Below are 25,062 nucleotides of genomic sequence, written 5' to 3' on the forward strand. Positions count from 1 at the left end.
TTGATACTCATATTGTAGGAAAGCATAAAAAATTTAGTGCGCCATCGTAAGAAGTCCGCATTATTGGATTTAGAGTGACGTCACTTTATTTTTCGAGTTATTTTCAGCAAGCCCTTTCATTTAATACCCATATTGTAGGAGTGCATTAGAAATAACTAGTCCGCCATCTTCGGTGTTCCACCATGTCGGATTTAGAATGACTGCTGTGTGACCACAGCTAACCATACATTGTCATCCAAACTAAACGTGTATACAAAATTTTAGATTCTAACTCATTCTGGATTGAAGATATCTGCTTCAAAATTGAGTTGCTAGATTCCACCCGAACAAACATACATTCCAAGTTAAATAAAAGCATGTAAATAAGGGTGATTTTTAAAATAAAACATCATAATTTTAGGCAAACGTTACGTTTATTCATTGACTAGATGTGTATATATGAAATAATCTTATATCTAACAATTACAATTATATTTATTTACGTTGACAGAAAAGACATATTTTTTAATTAGAATATGTAATTTAATGTTGTACAGGTTAAAAATGATCATGTTACTGTTTAAATTTAGGAACATTTTTATGGAATATTTAAAAAAATTATATTCAGGTAAGAGTTTGGTTGTTGATTGAAATATTTAAAATGTTATAAAAATATTTTTGCTATGAATCCAATAATCTGAACATTTATTCTTACATGTAAATTTAACTTTATAAAAGAGTTTCTGATCTAAATATAACATAAAATAAGCAGGAAAAAAGTATTCAACACAAAATTTTACTCATAATTGTATTGTAATACGAATGTATTGAAAAAAGGAAGGAAACGTATATAAGAGGAACCCGGAAATGGAACAGCATAGACCTTTTTTATTCAATCATGTAAATTGTATATTGAAAACGCTACAAAATAGACGAATTTTAGAAGAAGAAGTTATCGTGTTTTTATTTTTGCCAGACTTGTTCAGAAATATAATAAGATTGACGTTTAATAAATTTGACTAGGTATTTAATAACAATTTTTAATAGTAATCGTTCATAAAACAGCAAAAATAGAGTTAATTTATTAATTCTTAGAGTTTAATAACATCGTATTAATTACGTAAACGTATGACAAATGTTTCGTAGTTTACAAATAGTTATATTGGCGATATGGGTCATTTAATCCGGCAGCTCATTTGCGGAAGCAAGAGATCGGGTTGAAGTAGCATTGTCGGAAGCGGACCTGTCTCTTGTCGGCGCGCCATTGCTTGGCGATTCTGCCGTCCATCGCACGCAGTCCCCAACCTCGGGGCTCAGTCTGTGGCCAAGAACGACTAACTCTGGCCATGCCCAACCTATACAAAAGTTTCAAATGTGAAAATAAGTCACTTCAACAAGTCACACATACAAGACTTTCTAGACTAAAATTATATATATATAATTTTAAGTAATATATATATATATATATATATATATATACATATATTACTTAAAATTATTCTTAGATGTTCATCAGTTAATGTCATTACAATATAATTAAGAAATTGCTATCACTAATTCTAAATATAAATATATATATATATATTTATATATATATGTATAATATATGTATATATATGTATATATATATATATATATATATGTATATATATATATATATATATATGTATGTATATATATATATATTTTCTTAATTCTTGGGCTGATTTACTTATCTATAAAACTATTGTAAGGTGGGTAACTGATGTTCATCAGTTAATGTCATTACAATATAATTAAGAAATTGCTATCACTAATTCTAAAAATACAACCTTTTTAAATTTTTGCAAATATCTTCAAATACAATCAAACTGCTTAAGTAATCAAAAGCAGTTTACACGTTAATGAGAAATATATAAAAATGTAAATTGATGACAGCTTAATAATTTAATTCTTAATATCTTTTTCTATTTGTTATAAATGTTTTAATTTTTAAAATTATTATTTTTTTTAACTTGAAATGTTGATATATTTTGCAACACCTATAATTTAGGTGACACTTGATTTATATAACGTTATGTTTAAAGACTTTATTGTATTTATTAGTGTACTTCCTGTTGGTGTTGCTATCATAATAAATGAATAAATAAATATAACTTCACCCGATTTTCTAAAAAAACTGTATATTGTAAGCCAATGAGAAATATGTGAGACTACTGAGAACCTACCAAGATAAAACGATCCAAATCTGTGTAATCGTTTATGAATAATCGATGAATCGAAAAGTATATAATAAAAAAGACGCATTGAATTTATAACCTCCTGTTTTTTTAAATTTGATTAAAAAGGGGTGGGTCGAGCACTAACATGTATCCCCATCGTACAGGCGGAGGTGAGTATTATTTGTTTATGTATAGTTAGTTAAAAAAGAATGCGAAATAATACTTTATTTTTTTGTCTATTAATACAAATTCATGAAGGATTAGAGTCCTATTGTATATTTACACAAAAATATTTCTAATAATAACTTTATATTTTCAAAAAGATAATTTACTGAAGAACAGAAAAAAAGTGATTTCATATTACTAGTTGAATAATAAAGTACGACCAGCAAACGCATTGACAATGGGATTAAGATTCGAACTAATTTAAAGCTGGTATTTACAACGGAATATTAAATTACTATGCAATACAGCTACGAGCTCGGGTGTTTAAATACTTTGTTGCAATTAACCTACAGCTAAATGGATGAGATAATTACAAAGACTAGAATTTATTAGTCTAAACTCCTTTAACATTCAATAGAGTAATTGTTTTAAAAATAAAAAGTTGTTTTTTCTGTTTAATTTTACAGGAGTTCTTTAAAAAACAATTAATTGAAAACAATAAAATATTTGCAAATATTATTTGACTTAAAAGAAATATTTATAATACTAGAGTTTGGCTTCGAGAATTATGTAAATGAAAAATGAAATGATAGTAATATTTGATATCTCATGTTAGGCTCGCCAAGTTTGTAAAATATAAAACAACATTTATGTTCCTTATATTATGTAAGCACTTAATAAATGTAATTCTAGGTAATAAAATTTTATAATTTACTAAAATCTTTGAGTATTTAAATTTGTTTTTTTTTTAATTAAAATTTGGTAGTCCGCCTGTCCAGTGTTGCGGTAGAATATGTAATGAGTGTGTTGTACCGACCCAGACGAGCTTGTACAAATTCCTACCTTTAAGTAGATTTAGTATAATGAGTTAAAAAAAAATCAATAAAAGTTATACCTCCCATTTCTTCCTCTTTAGGCTGAAATTTTCTAAATTTATTTGTTAACGGGCCCTTACCATATTATTTTAATAATTGCTATAATTGTGAATAATACTGATAGTCAGCATATTAAAATATATTTTATTGTATTTTAGGTGCTTATATAAGTTGATAAAAACCTATAAGTAATTTACCTATCATCGGCATCCAATTGCAGTAGCAGTTTGCGCAGCGCAGCAGTGTTCAGAGCATCCCACTGCACGGCCATGTCTGCCACGTCTTCCGGTCGAGCTACCAATGTATTATCAGATCGTTCTTCATCCGGTTCCTAGAAGAAAACATTCTTATCTCGAAGTCTACAGTCGAAAGCTACGACTCAAATAAGTAAGCGGAAAATTAAGAAAGAATAGGAAAATTACATTTTAATTCCCGTCTCTATATAAATCAGGCATTAAATTATTGTAAAATGGAATAATAGCTTAATATGACTAAAATATAATAAGTAACTTAAAAACGAAATACGTGTGACAATACATTAAACGTCAATAATTAAGTTAAATGGCAGGTCTCCTGACTTATAGTTTATTGTCGTTCTTACTCGTATCTTAATTAATTAATAACTATTTCATTACTAGTATTTTTTTAAATCTCAAATCTTTAAAGGTTTGCGAAAATTAATGAATACGTAAAAACTTTTAATTCATATTTAATGAAGTAAAAGTTTATTTTAAATACCATAGGAGCTGCAACAGCGGTCATCAATTGCATAGCCAGGGTACCGATGATGATCATCAGAGTCGTGTACGTGGTGGTGTTCATTGTAGCGTCCGACGGGCTGTTAGAAATAAAATGTAACATATAATAAAAAATAAAGTAAATAGTCAAGTCTGTAAATATCCTGCTACTTGGCGAAGGCCTCCTCTAGCAGTGTATGCAGGTTTTCTTACGATAGTTTCCTTCACCGATGACCTCGAGACGAATTATAAACACAAATTAGGTAATGAAAATTCATTTTTTTTAAAAAAAACCACAATAATTAAGAATTCTAACTCAATGCAAATATTGAAATCTAAATTAACATAATATGTTGTAAATATATACTTTTAATTTTTTAAACATAATGAATAACAATATTATTAACGTATTGTTTACCAAATATTTTTGTTTATACTCATAACGATATTTCTTGGATTAATATTATACCTAACGTAAACTAAGAACGACAAACTGCCTGCATTATATTTTCTTTAAAAAAATTTAAACATTTCTCATATAAGTGACTTTTTTGTATTTTTGAGGATCTATAAATCTATAAATTTAGTGTACTCGAGCCGGTTTGAACCCCTCAATCACTAGTACAGGTTTTCTAACCTTATAACAAGCTATAATTTCTAAAATATAATTTCTTTTAAGTAGGCAAACGAGCATATGAGTTTATTAATGATCATTAACGTCCATAATAGACACTAACAATTTTATTAATTTCATTATTTTTTAAATTAATATTATATTAACACGAAGAAACATCTTACACAATATTTTTCATTTAAATTGTAATATTTCTAATACAAGGAATAAAAGTCAAAATATTTAAGCTTACTTACTTGCGTAGAATATTTGAATTCTAGTACATTGAAATAATTTTATCTGAATTATTGTAAGTATAGTGGTAAATTTATTTTAAATTTTAGAGGAAATTGTTTTCTGTTGTCTATTTTTTGTTTATATTTATATTATTATTTATAGAAAATATATAAAATTCATATTAAGTCGCCATTTATACACCAGGTACTCGTAATTATGAAATTACTCGGTTTTACCCGCGACTGTGTTCCCGTGGCCTGTGACAATCCGTGTCCATATTATATCTCCAGAAAAAAATCACGTTAATTCTCGTAATTAAAAGAAGGACACATCAATAAAAACAAGTTTGTATTTATAATATTAATAGAGAAATAGGGACAGCAATACAATACGAAGGAGATATTATGTGTGCGTAAACACAACACAAATCTGTTTAATAACAATCCGTCACAATTATAGAGAGAGCGAAGACAAAGGCACGACAGATTACCTTGCTTCCCGGGGCATTGAAGTGCAAAGTTGCTTCTTCTTAACTGCGGACCGTTAACAACTACATTTAACAACCAATTTTATTTGGCTGTCCCGAAGTTCAAACCTGGGCTCTCATGATATGCAACTATGCAACGCGAGCTAGTTAGGTAAGCAAAGTAGTTGATCATGCACTTTGTATAGATAATAACCTAATAAGAATATATTTATAATAAATGTATTTCAAAACTTAAAATATGCCGGACAGTATCTCCGGCATATTTTAAGATATGAAGTACATTTCAGAATAGTATAATTTCGGAATAATGTATGTGTATCCAACATTTTACATTACGAGTATTATAAAACGTATAAAAATATACTATCGTCGTTAAAATGCTTGTACCTAACTTTCTGGTTTTAAATTGCACTTGAAGCCTACACACATTTTAAAATACATTGGCGTAAACGTTAACTTGAAATTCCAATTGCATAAAACAAACTCGTTTAGGTGTCTGTTTGTTCGCTACCTTATTGTAAACTACACGTAGGATTTCAGTTTTCATCGTTATTAAGATTATTTATCTGAGAAGGATTTAGTATACGAGTATTATTATACTATATTTTTTTATTATTTATTATTATTCATATTTTATTTGTTAATAGTATAGAAACATGATGTTCATAATTCAAGTTGATGAATGGTACTTTAATTTGCTTACATAAATAACGACTTTAAAATTTTAGTATTTTAGCAATATTTAGTATTGTTGTTTTCTGGTTGGAAATGACAGTGAGTGAGTGTAACTACAGGCACAAGGGACATAAAATCTTAGTTCTCATGATCGGTGGCACAATGGAGGTGTAAATTTCTTATGGTACTAATGTTTATGACCATTCACCATCAGGTGGCCGATTTTCCCGCCCGCTTACCTATGGTATAAAATATAATAATCACAATTTTCATCTTATTGTTTGTCCTATATTCAAGAAGATCAAAAAAGGACTAAGCAGTAGTAAAAAAAACGAAGGAAAACCTTTTTATAATATAATTAAACTTATAAATTGACAATAATAACGAGCAAAAGAAAGTATACGTAAGGTTAAAATTACAATTATATAGTGAAATATGGTAATGAACATATTACCCTACGACATAAACTCCTTTACAGCTGTTAGTGACATCACCATAATAGTTATATATACATGAACTTCATGGAAACGAACCACAATTTAAGCAAGCCGCAATCATTCTTGAATTTTCGGTGCAAGTTCTTTGAAAAGTTATTTGAATTAAAAATTCAATTTTTCGAATCGAAAATCAAACAATTTCTAAATAGATGATGAGATTTTAAATATGTTTAAAATCTTAGTTAGCGGAATCTTAGCCTTCTTTTTGTTTAATATTAGATATTCGTTTTAAATTTTATATATAGGGGGAAAACTATGTCGATGTTCTTAACTAGATAGGTTTTTTATCATGCGAGGTCAAGATTGTGTTTATATATTTAATCTTATCAAATAGTTTACAGATATTTAAAAGTACAGTAACAGCTTGTTAATATCCCACTGCTGGGCTAAGGCCTCCTCTCCCTTTTAAGGAGAAGTTGTTAGAATATACATGTGGCACATTTTCAATGAAATTAGACACACGCAGATTTCTTCACGATGTTTTCCTTCACTGTCAAGTACGAGATGAATTATAAACACAAATTTAAAACTATTAATATAAAACTTGAGTGAAATATCACACATACGCTGTATGTTTTTGTGCTGAATTTAATTTCTATTAATTGCACACCTCGAACGCAAGCGGTGCTCTATTATCTGTGTAAATTAAAAACGATTCACTCAGCTTTAATTATTTCTAACAGCTTTTGATAGGACTTATATTTTAAAAAGAATAAAGTAATAGCACTATACTTATTTTTCAATGTATTATATACAGGGCCTATACTTACCGAAATATTATAGGTTATCAGGAACCGATCGTTTTTGGTACGAGTTATTAAGTCGTTAATCCAAGAGTCACATGCGATTTCAAACTTACTAAATGTTTTTATTAGGACGCTTTCAAATTACATCTTGTGGATAATTTTACAATCCTTCAGAAAAACTAATAGCTTCTTGAATATTTTAACCGAACGTAAGTCATGCAACTCTATATATATATATATATTCTATATGTGTATATGCCACTGAACTCCTCCAAAACGCTGTTCTTTTCGTGTTTGTGCTCCAAATTTAAATGTACGTTTGGGTAGATTCCTTGGCTTTGATTGGACCTGTTTTTGTTATGACCTTTAAGTAAGAAAGCACTTATTTCGAAGTACTACTTTTTTAGAAACGTTGTGTAAATTGGTCTAAATATTATATGAATAAATAGCTAACATCTATCTAACATCTGAAACCTTTTCAAGTTTTCGGTATGTTTCGATATACAAAACATAAAAACTACTCTGATATATTTTAAGGTTTTTTCGCCATTACAAAAATGATAACGTTTGCCGTTTTCATATGCGTAGTCCCGAAGGGAATCGTATCACAAAACACGGTACACCCGGCGGACTATGTGTTGCCTTGACAGTTAATTGGACGGAAGAGATGTTATTTATCAATAAGCCCTCCATCACCCAAGGACATATTTTGTTACGTTGTCTATGGAAATGTTTTAAAGCTTATGTCATATTGTCGTTGGTACTTAAATAAAATAAAATATAGTAAAAAAGAGTAGTAATTAACAATACTATTCAATTAATCAAAATATTTCTTTTTGATTTTTAATTTATTGCATGATTTTATTTATTTTTTTCGTTAAAAACAAAAACATATCTGAGAAATAATAAAAATGGCCATTTCTACGTACATCTATGTAAAAATCTAAGAAAATAAAACTTACTAAATGATGATGTATAATGTTTAGCAATTACATCTCTGCTCTTAGAGAGCAGTAAATAATAATTGGCGTATGGTGTTATATGAACGACGCATATGATGCTAAAACGAGTTCCTTTTATGCATTCGATTTTACAATAGATTGGAGATTAAAGGATACCTCAATCGCAATCTCGGCAGCGTATCTGAATTTTAAATTAGCTTTGCGTAATTGAAGATAGATTTAAAGGATTTCCATTTTATAACCTCGTAGCTATACTGTGCATTTAATAATCCTGTTTCAAGGAAAAATATATTTTCATATGCTATATGACTCTAACGCGTTCTTCGTAGAAAAGATTGAATACTTTTTGTTTTTCTTTTTTTCGTGAATTTGTAAATAGTTTCTAATGTTAAATCGAGTTTTATTTCATTAGACTTTTTCAGAAATTGAATTAATCTTTGAACGTCTTTTTATCCTAATGATTTTTAAGTAATGAACTACTGTTTGTGGTAATTATATTCATTTTTGTTTTTTTTAAAGAGTTATAATAAAAAAAATACTATTTTGAAACTTTAATCGTACTACATGAATCTTCAAAAAATATATTTTTTTTATTTAAAGGATCAGCTTCCTTAAAGAAAGTCAAAGGAAATAATGACCACCGGAAACTTGATGTAAGATGATCCTAAAAGAAATGCAAACTTTGATGTTACAACAAAAATATGTAATAATGGCTATAACTTTATACTGGTAAAAATATATTTCGCGTTTTTGTTTTTATAAAAAGACTTATCTTATTATAAGCATATTATATAGCTATATGTTAAACAATATACTAAGATGGAAATCAACTTTTTTCTAAAAATAAGTTATAAGCTAAATTTTCATAATGAGTTTTTTTTAAAATAGTTTTTACTCATCACATATACTGCCGCCAAACAGTAATAATTTGTATTGTTGTTTTCCGGTTTGAAGGATGAGTGATTCAATTCTGGCACAAGGGAAATAACATCTTAGTTCTCAAGGTAAGTAGCGCGCGCATTGGCAATGTTGGGAAATTTAATATTTCTTATAGTGATTGCCCATTTTCCAGTCTGTCTACTTTTTTTAAATAATATAACAAATTATATGTACAAAGATTGTGACAAAAATATGAACACACAATTTTACACGAGTTTTTAAATATCACATAATCTATTGAACAAATAACTTTGAATTCAATGAGAAAATAAGATAAAATGTTGTCAAGTTTAAAATACATACATCGTAATATAGTACTTTTTAGTTCGTAAGCGAGGAAAGCGTGAATATTAATATATCTAAGTAAATATAAAGATAATGCACTCAAAATTTTGCTAATTACTTTTAATAATAGACACCATCATTTTTTTGTTTCTAGTCAAATATTATCGAATTTAAATAGATACAAATGCGATTTTGATTTAATTGTGAAATAATCGTCTTTTGAACATAACGAAAGAAAATTATTCTATACCGCTTCATTAATTTAATTTATTTGAGAACAACACTTTAGATTCTGATAGCAACTTATAACTTGCTGAATTTTCAAAAATCTATAATTAACTTTATAAATGCGAAAATTATTTTATATTACATAATCGAGGCTCACAAATTGTCGAATGTGACAATCTAATCGAGTCTTCTGTAAGCCATACTTAAGATGACATGAATAGAAATTGTACGAGTGAGTTAGTCGCAGTGTAAATGGCAGCGAATTGTGTTCGTTCCGACCCATAGAAATATATTCTATAAATTAATTAGTAGCCTCTTCTATTTTGAGTTTAAGGTAGTTATTTTATTTGCATAAAAATTGCAAAAAATGAAACCCCTTCAACATTGTAACAAAAAAATAGGATACTTTTTTCATAAAATTGTTATACTCTACATTTTAATTTGAACTTTTTTAACTCGCTATTTTAATATTTACCTGTACTGTAGTTATTATATTATATATATTGTGATTCATAGCGTTTACTTCTGATAAAATATATACTAAATGCTGACCTTAGGTGTTACTAACATAACGTGTATGTAGAATAAACAAAAAACGTGTATTTATATTAAACGGATCATATTAAAGCTTATAATATGCATGCTACGAACTTGGCAAGATTTTTTGGAGATTTTTTGGTAAATTAAATATTAACATATAATGAATTTAAATATTTAATTATTTATAAGGTTACTTTTTTATATAACCCACCAACCCGCACTAGAGCAGCGTGGTGGATTAAGCTCCAACCTTCCTCCTTACGAATAAAGTAGGTTTTTTCTCGGCAATGTGACATTTACTATTCGTAGTTGACTATTTTTCACGGTGGACCATATTATGGTTTTATTAAATTTTGTCACATGTGGTAATGCTATTGTGCAGGAATGTCTGAATATGCGTCACCAATCAACCGCACATCACTTATATGTCAAACAACCGTCTTGTATTTATGTGCTTCATTCGAGGAGAAGGAACATAATATCAGTATAATGTATATCAGCGCATTAACGGTTTGAAGAGTCGTTAGTGTTTCGTTATTTAGGTGGTAATAAGTAAAAAAATAATTTAAAAAATAAGTTAAAGATTATAGTCTATTTTGCTTATGTGCAAATCAATTAAATCCATATTATTAATCAATGATCGCGTCATAAAAGGGGTACTTCGAACTAGAAAGACGTGTTACAAGCTTCTCTCATTTAAAATTACTTAACTCTTAAAATAGTGGAAATAGTGATTCAAATTAATAATCCTTACATTAAATAAAACCTTAAACAGTGTTTCCAAGAAAAATATAAACGTTTTGTCCATGCGCAAGGTGCTAAATGATAAAAATATAAAGTGGTTTGCTGGATACAACTGAGTGCAGTGATATTTTTTAAACCATCTACCTACTACAATTTATTATACTAAGAGATCATCACGCCAATACAGTACAAGAAATTTAACGTATACGTCATACACTCGCTGGTGTCGTGGACACTGCGCGGAAGTAAAGTCGAAGCTCGCGGTGAACCGAGTTCGATTCTCAGCAAAACTACAAATTTTGTATTTTTACAAATTATAAATTTATTAATACTGGCAGACATAAGCGCCAAAATGGTATTTCTATGTAAGATATGCAATATCAATGTCGCAGTTACTCAAAAAAGAATTAAATGTACGATATGTTCGCAGTACTATCATACCGATTGTATCAAAACGATTAAAGATCTTACAGCAACAAGAGCGCAATGGAAGTGTTCATCATGTCTGGAACCGCAGAATAAATTAGCTTTAAGCAACACTAATAATTCAGAATTAGAAGTTAAAAAAACTAGAAAGCAACAATTAGATACAGATGAAAATAATCGCCCTATGTCCACATCAACGTCGCGATCACCTTCCTACTCTTCTCCAGTAGATAATGCAGGTCAACCAATAGTCACTCCAGAAAAAAACAGTCCATCTGAATTTTTGGTACACTGCGAATCAATTATTGAGGAGCGTTTGAAGCCAATGGTACAAACAATTGTGAATCAGCTAAAGCAATCGCTTATGGAAGAAATACGAAAGGAATTAACCGTTGAGTTTAAAAGCTTAGAAGATTCACAAAATAAATTGCGTATGGAATACGATATATTAGAGGAAAAATATAATGAACTAGAATCATTGGCGCTTAAATCAGAGAGCGAACTCTCAGACTTGAAAGCACAAATAAATAAACAACAGCAGTGGTCACGAATGACAAATATAGAAGTAATGGGCCTGCCAGAAACGAAAGGAGAATCGCCGATTAATATCATTGTAAATATTGCAAAGCATGCCGGAGTCAATGTCAAACCTAAAGAGATTGAATTCGCAAATCGAGTGCAGCCGATGCAGCAAAAATCGGGTAGACCCAAATCACTCGTGGCTAAATTAAAAAGTCGCGACTTAAAGGATTCGATTCTATCAGGATTAAGAAAATGCAGGGGTATCAATACGAGTCACATAGGATTGAATGGCCCACCTCGAAACTTTTTCGTCAACGAACACCTAACGCCCATGAACAAAGAGCTGTTCAGAAAAACAAAAATACGCGCATCAGAAAAGGCTTATAAATTCGTCTGGATAAGAAATTGCAATATTTTTTTAAGAAAAAACGAAGAAGCCCCTGCAATAAACATAAACTCCGAAAAGGATCTAAGGAAAATTATGTAGATTTTAATTATAATAACTTAATATTGAAATCTTCTTATTGTGTGGATATTGTAAACTTTATACTAAATTTTCAAAGTTATGAACTTAGACTTCTTATTTTAGTTGATGTGGCGAGGTGGGATTCAATACAAAAAATACATGTCATACTTACACTTACTTACAATTTACTAAGCTACACTACATTAAAACAATCTACACAATTACTTATACTATATTTATTTACTTTTAATCAAATCAATTGTATAGCTGGACAACTTTTATTAAAATCACAACAATTACGAGTAATATGTCTAGAGAAAACTTTTAATTTACATTTACAAATTGATAATACTATTTCCTATTTTATCACATTTTTAGAATCATGCAACAATATTTTAAATTTAAACGTCACCATTAATGTTAATTTCAATTATAATTTATTCATATACTTAAGCTTTCCTTTAAATTGCCTATATAAATGATTAATGCTTTACAACTATTTTATCAGAATATCCGTGGATTGCGAACCAAAACTGAAGAATTTCGTTCAAATATATTAATCAACGATTACGACATCATTCTAATAACCGAAACTTGGCTTACTGATGGCTTTTATGTCAGAGAACTGTGCGATGACAGATATGACGTTTTTCGTACGGATCGAAATACTAGCACATCGACCAAAAATACTGGAGGTGGAGTTATGATATGCGCCAAATCCATATTACAGCCTCAAGGAAGACCAGAGTGGAGTTCGCCCGGTGTTGAATCAGTTTGGATAACAATCCCTAAAAACGTCATGAAGCATAATAAAAGTTTACTTATCGGAGTATTTTATATACCACCAGATATTGATCAAGTTAAACGTATTGAGACAGTAACTACTTTTTTGTCATCCATGTTAATACACTTACCTGAAGATTACTTTATAATAGTGGGTGATTTTAATCTTCCCCACATTGACTGGAAGGGAACAGGGCCATTGCACTTTAATCGTGGATCATCATTGTTACAGACCGTATCAACTAATTTTATTGAAACCTGCAGCGGTTTTAACTTGACACTATTTAACAAAATATCAAATTGTAGTAACAACATTTTGGACTTAGTTTTTGGAAATACTTATCTAGATGTTCAAAGGTCGAATCAAAACTTAGTTGCTGAAGATAAATATCACCCCAGTCTCGAAATTGATGCCTCAGATTTTCTATTAAGAGAACTTAATGTACCTCCTTTAAGTAAATTAAATTTCCAAAAAGCGGATTTTAATGCTATTAATGATACTCTCTTTAAGTTAGACTGGCAATCTATTCTAAACGGTAATCCTATTGATGACATAGTTAACAACTTCTATACCATTATTAACAAAATAATAGACGAACATGTACCAAATACCACAGGCAAATATCTTAACCACTACCCCATTTGGTATAGCAAATCCCTAAGACATATAATTCGAGACAAACTTAAAGCTCATGCGCGTTGGAAATCATCTAAAAATCCACGTGATTATGATGAATTTTCGCTATTACGATTCAGACAAAAGAAAGCTCAAAATAAGTATTACAACCAATTTCAAACAAAAATGCAGGAGAACATTAAAAAGGATCCAACACGATTATGGTGGTACCAAAAATACTTACGAAACTGTAAGAACGGCTATCCGAGCTCTCTTTCCTTAGGAGATCGTCAATTCAATAATCCTACAGAAATATGCACGGGATTCTGTGAATTCTTCGAAAGTGTTTTCGCCAAGCGTAATAGTAATGCTTACAGCACACATATCCAAGAGCCTAATACAAATGATACTATTTGTAACCTCAACATTGACAAAGAATTAGTTTATAAAATACTTAAAGACCTGGATATAAAAAAAGGAGCAGGAAGTGACAGAATCCCAGCCATATTCTACAGTAAATGTGTTAAAGCATTAGCAGAGCCACTGTCAATAATATATAATAAGTCTGTCAATGTATTTAGCGCTTTTCCAACGAAATGGAAGGAAGCACTAATCATACCAATCCATAAATCAGGACCAAGGAATAAAATAGAAAATTATAGACCCATTTCCATATTAAATACAATAAGTAAAATCTTTGAAAGAATTGTTTATAAGGCGATCGTACCTATTATCCATAACTCAATACCCGTACAACAACATGGCTTTATGGAAAAACGATCAACGGTAACAAACTTATCTCTATTTAGTGATTTTGTTTAAATGGCAATGGACAATAGAGAGCAAGTAGATGTAATATATACCGACTTTCAAAAGGCGTTTGACAGAGTAGACCATGATATATTAATGCAAAAGCTTCAAGAACTTGGAATCAAAGGTGACTTGCATAGGTGGTTTTGTTCCTATATATCAAAAAGGCAGCAAGCAGTTGTTATAGGTAGTGCTCGTAGTGACTTCATATACGCAACTTCAGGGGTCCCACAGGGATCACTATTAGGTCCGTTACTGTATAACGTATACTTGTATGATATATTTAATTGTTTTAAGCACTCCCGTTTTTTACTATTCGCAGATGATAAAAAAGTTTATAAAGTAATAAGTAGCACATCTGACTGCATTGAATTGCAACGTGACCTTGATAATCTTTCATATTACTACGAAAAAAATAAAATAACGATTAATATTAAAAAAAAACAGTAAAAATAACATTTTCTAGGAAGTACAAAAATATTGAATATAACTATAATATTGATAACAAGCCGATACAGGAAGTTAAATCAGTGTGTGACCTTGGAATTCAATTAGACTCTAAATTATTGATGGCAGAGCATATAGAACTCATTACTGATAAGGCATATAAGCAATTAGGCTATATTAAACGTATATGTCAATCTTTTAATAATATTGAATGCATAAAAATTTTATATTTTACTTATGTACGTTGTATTCTAGAATACGGTTGTAGTATATGGTCTCCGAATTATATAACTTACAAAGAAAAACTGGAGAAAGAAACTTTAAAGAATTTAACGATTATGTTGATATATGTAAACAATATAATATTGAAACATTAGAAACGAGACGACGACATTACGATATGTATATGCTACATGCAATAATAACCGGAGATATAGATTGCAACGATTTATTGAGCGAGTTGTATTTAAGAGTTCCTAATCGCCGCACACGTCACACAGCACTATTCCACACGCCTGAGCTAAACACTAATTATGCACACAACTCTGTCCTTAATCGCATGGTCCACACATATAATTCAAAATACTCAGAAATAGATCTGTTCAGCATGTCAAAACTAGCTTTTAAAAAAGCTATAATTAAAAAAGATACAAATTCATTATAACACACACACACACACACACACACATAATCACACACACACTCACACTCACACACATACACGCACATATTGGATTCCCACCCGTAAACAGTTTTACTTTTACTACCGTCTTCTAGTTATTAATATGTTTAAGTTACCTGTGTAATCCTATTTTGGTTTTAATTATATGTTATATAATAGTCAATATATCAACTTATGTATAAAAACTGTTGGATTACCAAATAAATAAATAAATAAATAAATAAGCATTTTTTCAACATAAAGTTCATTTTATATAGGTAACAGTTTTGTTTAGAAAAGAATTGCTTTTAAAAATTAACGCCAGTACTGGTTTCATTGAACCGAATCTGTTCTAACATTCGTTAATTACTTTTTTATTTGTTTTTAATTCTGTTACCTAACAATTAACTATAAGCTAAAATTTGGTGAGTTAGATTAGTTGATTGAAAGTTATTTTGTTAAAATAGTTTTTTTCGAATGTTATTATTTATTTTTGTGAATTGTTTTTTTTATAGAATAGGAAGGCGGTCGAGCATATAGGCTACCTGATGGTAAGCGGTCACCAACGCCCATAGAACTTGGCATTGTAAGAAATGTTAACCATCGCTAACATCACTATTACGTCCCTTGTGCCTGTAATTACACTGGCTCACTCACCCTTCAAACCGGAACACAACAATACCTAGTAATGCTGTTTTGCGGTAGAATATCTGATGATTGGGTGGTACCTACCCAGACGAGCTTGCACAAAGCTCTACCATCACAAGTTATATTGTTTTTAATTATTTTACGCTACGACATGTTATTACCGGAAACTCGTTTGCGTTAATGAATATGTAGCTGCAATTACTTTTATTATCTTCTGAAGTTTAAATTTCCGAGATGAATGCGTTACCATAATAAATTTCGATGATGTTATTTTATGCTTAAAATTATTATCTCAAAACAATTTATTAAAATCGATTAAAAACAGTCGGACATAATAGTTATGCATAATCCTACTATTCTACTCATATGTCTTTTACTTTTTCTGTTACTTTGTATGAATTTTACCCGCATGAAGTCGGGACTTACAAGACGCTAGTTTAAAATAAATTTTAATATGATAAATGCTTAGTATATATTACGATGTTTTATTACAGAATTTGATTAAGTTGTTGCGGTGTTTGCTTACCTAACGTGTTTTTATTACATCATAAATATGCTCTATAAATAAATTTCATAAGTTAGTATGAAGTTTGCAAGTTAGCTTCTTTCCTAGCTTGAGTTGTTTAACATTTTAATGCATAATTATTGATTTTTTAAGTGAATAGTGAGTTCTTGAATACTAAATAAATACGTTGTTAAAATGTAAGAAGCTTCTGAATAGTTTTAATAAAAATTGAAATTTAAGTGAGTTTTTTTTATTCTATACTTAGTGATATTATAAAGTGATAAAATTAGATTTTTGTTTCTAAACCGATATTCTAAGCCGATTTTAAAAATTCTGTTACCTACAGAAAGCTATATTATCAGCGAGTAACATAGGTTATATATATTTATTTTAAATAGATATCCCTACGAAGTTTGCAATAATGTTTAAAACAAAATCCTTGTAAAAGTCAACTTTTGGCGTGCGCTGCGAAAACTGTTGATGATACCTAAAATAATGTAAGGTCCTCCAGATCGATTTCGGTTACGGCGGCCAATCTCAAGAGAGATTAGCCAACTGAGCAGGATATATTAGGTCCTTACATATGAAATTGTCGTTTTTTACGGGAGGAAAAGTATAAAGCCATTTTTTTTTGTAAAATATATTTACTTAATCAAAGTATGCACCGTTGTTATCTATGCACTTTTGCCATCTCATAGGTAGTTCATTGGTCCCTCTACTAAAAAAACCATGGGGGCGAGAATCAATAAACTCTTTGCCATATGCCGGCAGCTTGGAGAGAAGACTTTTGTGCCAGACCCTGTCGAAAGCCTTGGAGATATCGAGGCTGACAGCCAACGATTCTCCATGCTTGTCGATAGCTTCACCCCAGAGGTGTGTTACGTACGCTAGAAGATCACCTGTGGACCGTTTTGTTCGAAACCCGTACTGACGATCATTAATTAAACAGTGATCTTCTAGGTAATGGATCAGTTGGTTGTTTAAAATCCGTTCCATCACCTTACAAAGTACTGAGGTGATAGCTATTGGCCGATAATTTGCCGGGTCAGACCGACCCCCTTTTTTGGGAACCGCTTGCACATTAACTCTTCTCCAAGCTTCCGACACACATCCCGAAGAGAGAGAAAGTTGGAACAGGCGCGTTAACACAGGAGACAGCTCCGCTGCGCACTTCTTCAGCACTATGGCTGGTATTCCATCGGGACCGCTAGCTTTCCGTACATCAAGTGATTGCAGCTCCGCACGCACATCACGTTGCCTGATTTTGATGTCAGGCATCGTATGGCCACATGAAGGTATTGTAGGGGGCAGCGCACTACAATCATCGATGACGGAATTATCGGCAAAGAGTTTAGCCAGGAGATCAGCTTGCTCTTGCGGACTGTGAGCTAGCGATCCGTCCGGATTTCTGAGCGGTGGCAGCGAAGGTTAGCAGAAATTGTTTTGCACAGACTTGGTCAGACGCCAGAAGCTACGGGAGCCCCTAGGATGCGAAACAAGATCATGACCAATCTGTACAATGCGCTGTTCATCCGCTCTCATGTATGCCTTTCTACAGGACTTGGAATTTTTATTGTTGTTTGCTTTCAGTGAGTCAATGTTAGATGCCCCGCTAATGCAGCTGTTGATCCACTCGCGATATGCCGCCTGCTTAGATGATACAGCATCGGTACATTCACGAGTGAACCAACGGTTACGCGTACCCCTACTGACGAGATCTGAGCTAGGAATGTAGTATTCCATTCCCAACATGATCTCGTCAGCAACAGCAGCGGCACTAGCTGTCGGGTCATTCCCACTGAAGCAACGTTCCTTCCAAGGGACCGACGCATAGTAATCGCGCATACCGTCCCAATCTGCCGACTTATAGTGCCAAACGCGACGTTTGCATACCGCTAGTGGTGGCAGCTTGGCCTGTGGCACTCTGGTAGATATAAGGCCGTGATCCGAAGAGCCAAGAGGAGCCTGAACCACAACCTGATATTCCACCGGGTGAGAAGTCAGCAGAAGGTCCAGTAGAGAAGGTGCTTGCCCATCAATGTCTGGGATCCTGGTGGGCTGATCAACCAGTTGGGTCAAGTCATGTGTGAGAGCAAACGCATGAGCAGTCCTTCCAGCATGGTCAGTTTTGAAGGATTTCAACCATGATTCGTGGTGAGCATTAAAATCCCCCAAAAACACCAATTCCGCGTTAGGAAATTGCTCTTGCGCAGCATCTGCCACCCGACTAAGATGGTCAAATAATCGGCTTGTCTCCAAGTCACCATTGTGGGATCTGTAGAGGCACACGTAGACTCGACTCTGACGAACCAGGTCCACACGTACCACCAACATGGAGAAGGAGGGGTCCTCCAAGCAGCGCAGTCGGTGACAGCAAACATCCGTCCTGACGAACAAGCATACTCCGGCTTTCGCTTTGAAGGATTCTTCAAGCGTGTAGCCGGGATAATGAAGGTAGCTGGTATCGGCAGGACGGAGTATTTGTGTCTCCGTGAGAAACAACATTGCTGGCCGTGCTGTCTCGAGATGGTGGTGGACAGCGTTGAGGTTAGCGTGGAGTCCACGGATGTTAGAGAACTCGACCTCAAACAGCGAGGGTATGGTGGGGGTGTGCACCGCTGTACGACCGTTATTTCTGCTTTGTTGCGCTGCCATTTGGGAAAAAAAATGGAAAAGAAACGTGAAGCGAGCGACGTATTGCCACGATAGGGATGGGCAAAGTGTGGAGGCGTGTTTCCCCAAGTGGTTGCCAAAAGGAAAAATACACTGACCCGCCGGATGGAAGGGCCCCCGAACACCCCCGGAAGTGGCCGCCGGGACCCCACCTTCCGGTCACCAACCGGCACGACGGTCCACCCCGAGATTATGCGTGGCCTGGTGGGGCAGCCTCGCGAGCTGGTTAGGCACGCTTGGGCCCCTGTACTATGCCACGGGCGGCCAGCGGAACAGCCGTTTCTTCGGGTCTCCCTGTCCGGCAGGTCAATACAGTTTCCCCCGGCATTGGTTCAACAGCCGTCTCCATTGGACCAACACCCATCGTGGCAATATTCGCTCGGGCACTGGCTGTACTCTGGATGACCTCGAAACGCGGCTGCAAGCCACTTCACGAGTTTTTCACCATGCGTACGGTGGTAACAAGCCAGGCGGATGTTTAACATCCTACCACCAGATGAGCAAATGGTCGCTCAGATATCCCTTAGTCGCCTCTTACGACACCCATGGGAACGAGAGGGGCAGTGAAATGTATTCTTTCTCCGTCACTGCACGGATAAAATTTTCGACAGAAAAATCCAATAAATTTTGATTGACCCGACCTCCAGGTCTGCGGCCTTACATCTAGCCACTAGACCAACGAGGCAGTCAAACAAAATAATGTATTACAGTCACCGAGGCTATATATCTAACTGTTATAATTAAGTCACAACAACTACGTTTTGTTCAAATTAGTTTTCAAAAAACGGGTAGAAACGGAAGATGATGACATTCGTATCATGATATTAGTCCTTATCCAACTAAATAGTTTCATAATAAATGTACGTGTAAATTTCTCTTAAAATTATTCGAATCCGACCTTTTGTTTAGAAGTTACAACGGGTATAAAAATGTTAAGAATCTTGCAAAATAAGAATGCCGCGATGTGAGCTAACCACGAATATCGGAAGGGAACAGTACTACATTAACTCGTAGTCTATTACTATGTTTACTTGGTAGTAGGGATTTGTGCAAGCCCGTCTGGGTAGGTGCCACCAAAGTATCACATATTCAACCGCCAAACAACTACAGGTTAGTATTGTTGTGCTCCCGTTCGAAAGTCGGTATAACTACAGGAAAAATAGATAACATCTTAGTTCCCAAGGTTGGTGGCGCATTGGCGATGTAAGGGATGGTTAATAATTCTTACAATAAGAAGCTGTGGCGGTAACCATTTACCATCGGATGGCCCACATGGCAGTCTGCCTACCAATTATACTAAAAAAATAGCAAACGGGTCCTTTTTTTTTAAGAGATCTGCCTTAATGCCTGAATACTTTGAGATTAATTTACAATGAGCCACCGCTCACAAATAGAACCCATAAATAGAAATCTGAGAGACCTAAGATGTTCAGAAAAAAATAAGGTAGTGTAAGCCAGTGACTGCTGTCAAACACTTCCTGTTAAAAAAATATAGCAACGTAATATTTACTATGGACGGAGTGATATTTACAAAAAAAATAATCATTGTTCACCCAAACGAAGTCGAGACGGGCAGCTTAATATTAGTATGAATATCATAATCAGATTTTTTTAATACTAATTGATTGGTATTTTATTTTGAAGCTCTGAGTAATAATAATTTCTTATTAGGATTTTCAAAAACAATTATGTATTAATACCCTTAAAATTTTTAAAATGGCCATTAAAATAATGTGTGGTTATTTTATATTTATGTCATAAATAGTTTCCGCCCAAGGCTTCATCTGTAGCCTTTTCTATACCTCTGACAATGTGTATGCAAAATTTCACGATAAACGGTTGAATAATTATGACGAGAGGTGAACAAGCAAACAAACAAACAAAAATATTACAGGAACTAACTACATTTTAAAGATTTACAATGATTTATTTATATATATATCATATATGAATCGTCAATAGCGCAATGGTTTACGGGCTTCCTGGTAATGTAAAAGTCACAGGTTCGTTTTTGACCCTTGGGCTATTGTCGTCCTCACTCCCAGTGGTAAATAAAACTATTAGCAATTTTCTTAAAATGGGAATTACTAATATTCTTGAAAACAGACAATAATAATAATCCATTACAGCAAAATCACAAGAATAGATTATATAAAAAGGTATTGTTATATTTTTTATTGAGTCGAACAAATCATGTGAGTGATTTTCATTTACTTAAAATAATTCGATTTGAAACATTTTACCGATTTACTTTTAACTTAATTGAAGTATTGGATCTATTTTTTTCTTTTACTTTTGACAAACGTTCTTACGCTAAAAGTGGGCGACGAAATGTATTTGCTTGGGGCGATTAATTATTTGAAAATTGAAACCATTTAAATTCTACGTTGTTTCTTTAGTTTTAACGAATTTAAATTTCATTCCTTACATTTTGAAGTTAATTCTCACTGATATTTTACAATTATATTATGTAATTTATTTACAATAATAACATACTCCTGAAAACGAACTAAAATGCTGTTAAACTAAGGGAGATTTTCATAAGCAATCTAAATTGAATAAAGTCTGCAAATCAGAAAAAACTATGTTACTTCGGATTATTCTTATGTTTATCCTTTGGGAACTAACTGTCTTATTTTCCGAGCGACAAGTTATCTTATGAGTATAAATTGTCACATGATTTTTAATACATAATGTTGTTTTATCAACATACGGTTGTTTTATCATCATTCGGGCAGATTGAAAATATATTTAAAAAAAACTGTTCGTCTAAGCGTAAAAATTAATCGGAAAGTTGTTTCCAATTACGATAGCTATATTATAAGATAAGTTATAATAAAGATAATATGAAAAAAAATTGTAGTCCTAAAATATTGTAGTTAAAAAAAACGTATAATTTATTTCATATACTAAAAATATTGGCATTTACGCCAAAAATTTGTGCAAAATTTCAAGTCAATTTCAGGTTTATATGGGACTCATTTTAAAATTAACCACAAGATAACCACATCTCAATTTCAATAACAAGTGAAGAAAAGTGTGACGGGCGGAGAGACACGAGAGTGATCCCTACAAAACCCTAAAAACTCAGTAGTATTATGATTATATATATACAAATATGTAGATTTGTCTTCTATTGATTATAATATCAGCGTCCTTTACAAACACATTTCTGTTTTATTATATTTACTTACAGTCAATGTCAATTTTCTTTTTACTGCGTTGCATATTAGATTATGAGATATTTTCCCAAATATAACTCTTCGGAAAAATAGTACCTCTGTTCTCATTAAAACCGAAAAAATGCATTGAAATGCATTCTTATTCTGTGTATATTTTTGAAATCTCATATAACTAAATAATATTTGTGTATTATTTCAGATTTCGCAAAGTTTGTAAAGTAAACAAAGTACAGTTGAAATTGGACAAAGCATGCAAACTGTATAAATGAAAATATAATAATTGAATATCTTCAACTCTTGTTATATTACTATAGTTGACTCTGTTCCTTTTATGTGGGAAATATTTTATTCATAAATATGCCAATTCATACATATTAATTGGCGTATTCAAAAAAAAAATAAAGATGATATGCGTGGAGTTAGGTTGCGTTAATTTTCATCCAGGATACTTAAATCGGTTGTATTTGATTGATATAACTAATTGTGTGTTCGAAAAGGGTAACTTTTGAGATTCTCGCCGGTTCAAAGGGAGCTTTAAATTTAAACAAATCTTGTGCAAAAACGAAGTGTAATTAAATAAAGTTTTTTTTTATTGTAAATTTTACTCAAAAGTCCTGTACAAATCGTCTTTGCCTCGGATAACCCGGAGATGCCGAGTCCACTAAAGACACAGACTTCTATTTTAAGGGTCCAAAATAATTTATATCTATTATTATCTGAATATAATATATATATATATATATATATATATATATATATATATATATATATATTGTTTAATATATATATATATATATATATATATATATATTAAACAGTGATGGCATATTGTTCGGTATCAGTAAGCAATATTTATGTATATATTTCCAGGTAAACGCTTATATATAGGCTTTTGGTAATAGGATTATAGTTTAATCATTTGACCATGGAGAAAAATATTATTTAAAAAGATTCAGATTCTTACTTTTTAAAAGCCGATGAACCGATTAAATAACTATAACGACAAACTGAAGCAAAAGATTTCAACGATAAATTAAATAACTGCAAAAAATGTATGTAGAAAGTATAAATAAAAAAATTATACCAATCCATTAAATATAACCGTATGTTATTATTTCATTACTCAGAACGGTATTTTAGCTTAAGAAATGTGTATATATGTTTTTTTATTATAAAATAAACTTATTATTTAAGTTATAGTCCTGATTAAAAAATATAATTAAAAAAATAATGTTAATTCAAACGGATTGAATTTAAAAAATAGTCATATAAAAAAAACTGATTTACAATTATTAATTAAACAAAATCTTATATATATTTTTAATAAGACTATAACAATTTTTAATGGCTTACCTCTTGATGTCGAAGGCTGTGAAGCAGTATTCAAAACGTCGTTGAGACAAAGTTTATGCTGCTCAGGATAGCCTGCAACCCTCAGCGAGACGATGGTTTGAAAGCAAATGGGTGATTGTAAGTGAAACTCGCGGTTATATACTCGTTGGCTACGCGGTGTCCTCGGCTCGTACCGCGTAGGTGAGGGACGTATATACGACAACCCTATCTAGCGAGTTAATTAATCTGTTTCAGTCGAGTTTATGCAAGTGAATACTGTTTTAGTGTCCATTAAAATAAATACTCATTTGGGTTGCGGTTTGTTTTTCTACGTACTTTATTAAAATGCTCGAAATTATCTTGATTTGATTTGAAAAGTAATAAATATTACATTTTATTATATGTTGTAAATTCAATATTACTTACTAAGTACGACGCTTATAATAGGCGCATATTAAATAATATTTTATACTAGGCCTCACAATTCAGCTTCAATATTTCTCTATTAGTTTAGATATAACTTTATCAAGTCGGATTATACAACACGTGTATACAGTATTGCTGTGAAGTCACGTTTGATGTGATATAAGCTTAAAGCTAAAGCCATGGAGATTAAATTATAGGTAAAAATTAAATTACTGATTTTTTTTAATGTGTAAATGTATTTTAAATATTTCATACACAAAAGTTAACGTAACAATCCATTTTCAAAAAAAAACGTACTTACTTGCCCTTGTAAAAGTTATCTTACTCGTTTGTTCAACTATTTTAATGCTTATGTATTATAGGCTATATAAAAACTGGGATTCAGTAGTAAATACGACAAATGCTTTATTTCGACTTCAAACTGAAACTACTACTGTAACATAACATAACTACATATTATAAAACAAATTAACCGCGTCTTACTTTCTGAACGAATTAAAGTCGAAGGTTTTTTGTATAATTCATGATGATTTTGGGTAAATTGGCCGACATAAAATTGTATAAATATAAAAATGTTAAAGATGTCGGGAAAAATCATGGCGACTAGGAGCTTTACTGCCGTGTACCGCGTAAAGCAATAGTGATATTATTTATT

At 31.9% G+C, this 25,062-nt stretch overlaps 1 protein-coding gene across 1 annotated transcript; it reads right to left on the minus strand.

Moving 5' to 3' along the window:
- Positions 1 to 613: 613 nt before the first annotated feature.
- On the minus strand, positions 614 to 24,099 carry LOC126774036 (allatostatin). Its single transcript, XM_050495333.1, has 4 exons — positions 24,003 to 24,099; positions 3,959 to 4,058; positions 3,418 to 3,551; positions 614 to 1,334 (listed from the first exon to the last, which is right to left on the minus strand). The coding sequence occupies exons 2-4, from the start codon at positions 4,040 to 4,042 to the stop codon at positions 1,172 to 1,174; spliced, it is 381 nt and encodes a 126-aa protein (XP_050351290.1). The 5' UTR covers positions 4,043 to 4,058; positions 24,003 to 24,099; the 3' UTR covers positions 614 to 1,171.
- Positions 24,100 to 25,062: the final 963 nt, after the last annotated feature.

This window comes from Nymphalis io, chromosome 15, assembly GCF_905147045.1.
Source record: "Nymphalis io chromosome 15, ilAglIoxx1.1, whole genome shotgun sequence".
In the NCBI taxonomy this organism is placed as follows: domain Eukaryota; kingdom Metazoa; phylum Arthropoda; class Insecta; order Lepidoptera; family Nymphalidae; genus Nymphalis; species Nymphalis io.

Excerpts from the sequence above, each read along its gene's own strand:
- LOC126774036 (XM_050495333.1), bottom strand. The coding sequence starts at position 4,042 with ATGAACACCACCACGTACACGACTCTGATGATCATCATCGGTACCCTG. Across the intron at positions 3,552-3,958 it reads CCGCTGTTGCAGCTCCTATG|GAACCGGATGAAGAACGATC; the intron begins GTATTTAAAATA and ends GTTTTCTTCTAG. Across the intron at positions 1,335-3,417 it reads CAATTGGATGCCGATGATAG|GTTGGGCATGGCCAGAGTTA; the intron begins GTAAATTACTTA and ends ACTTTTGTATAG.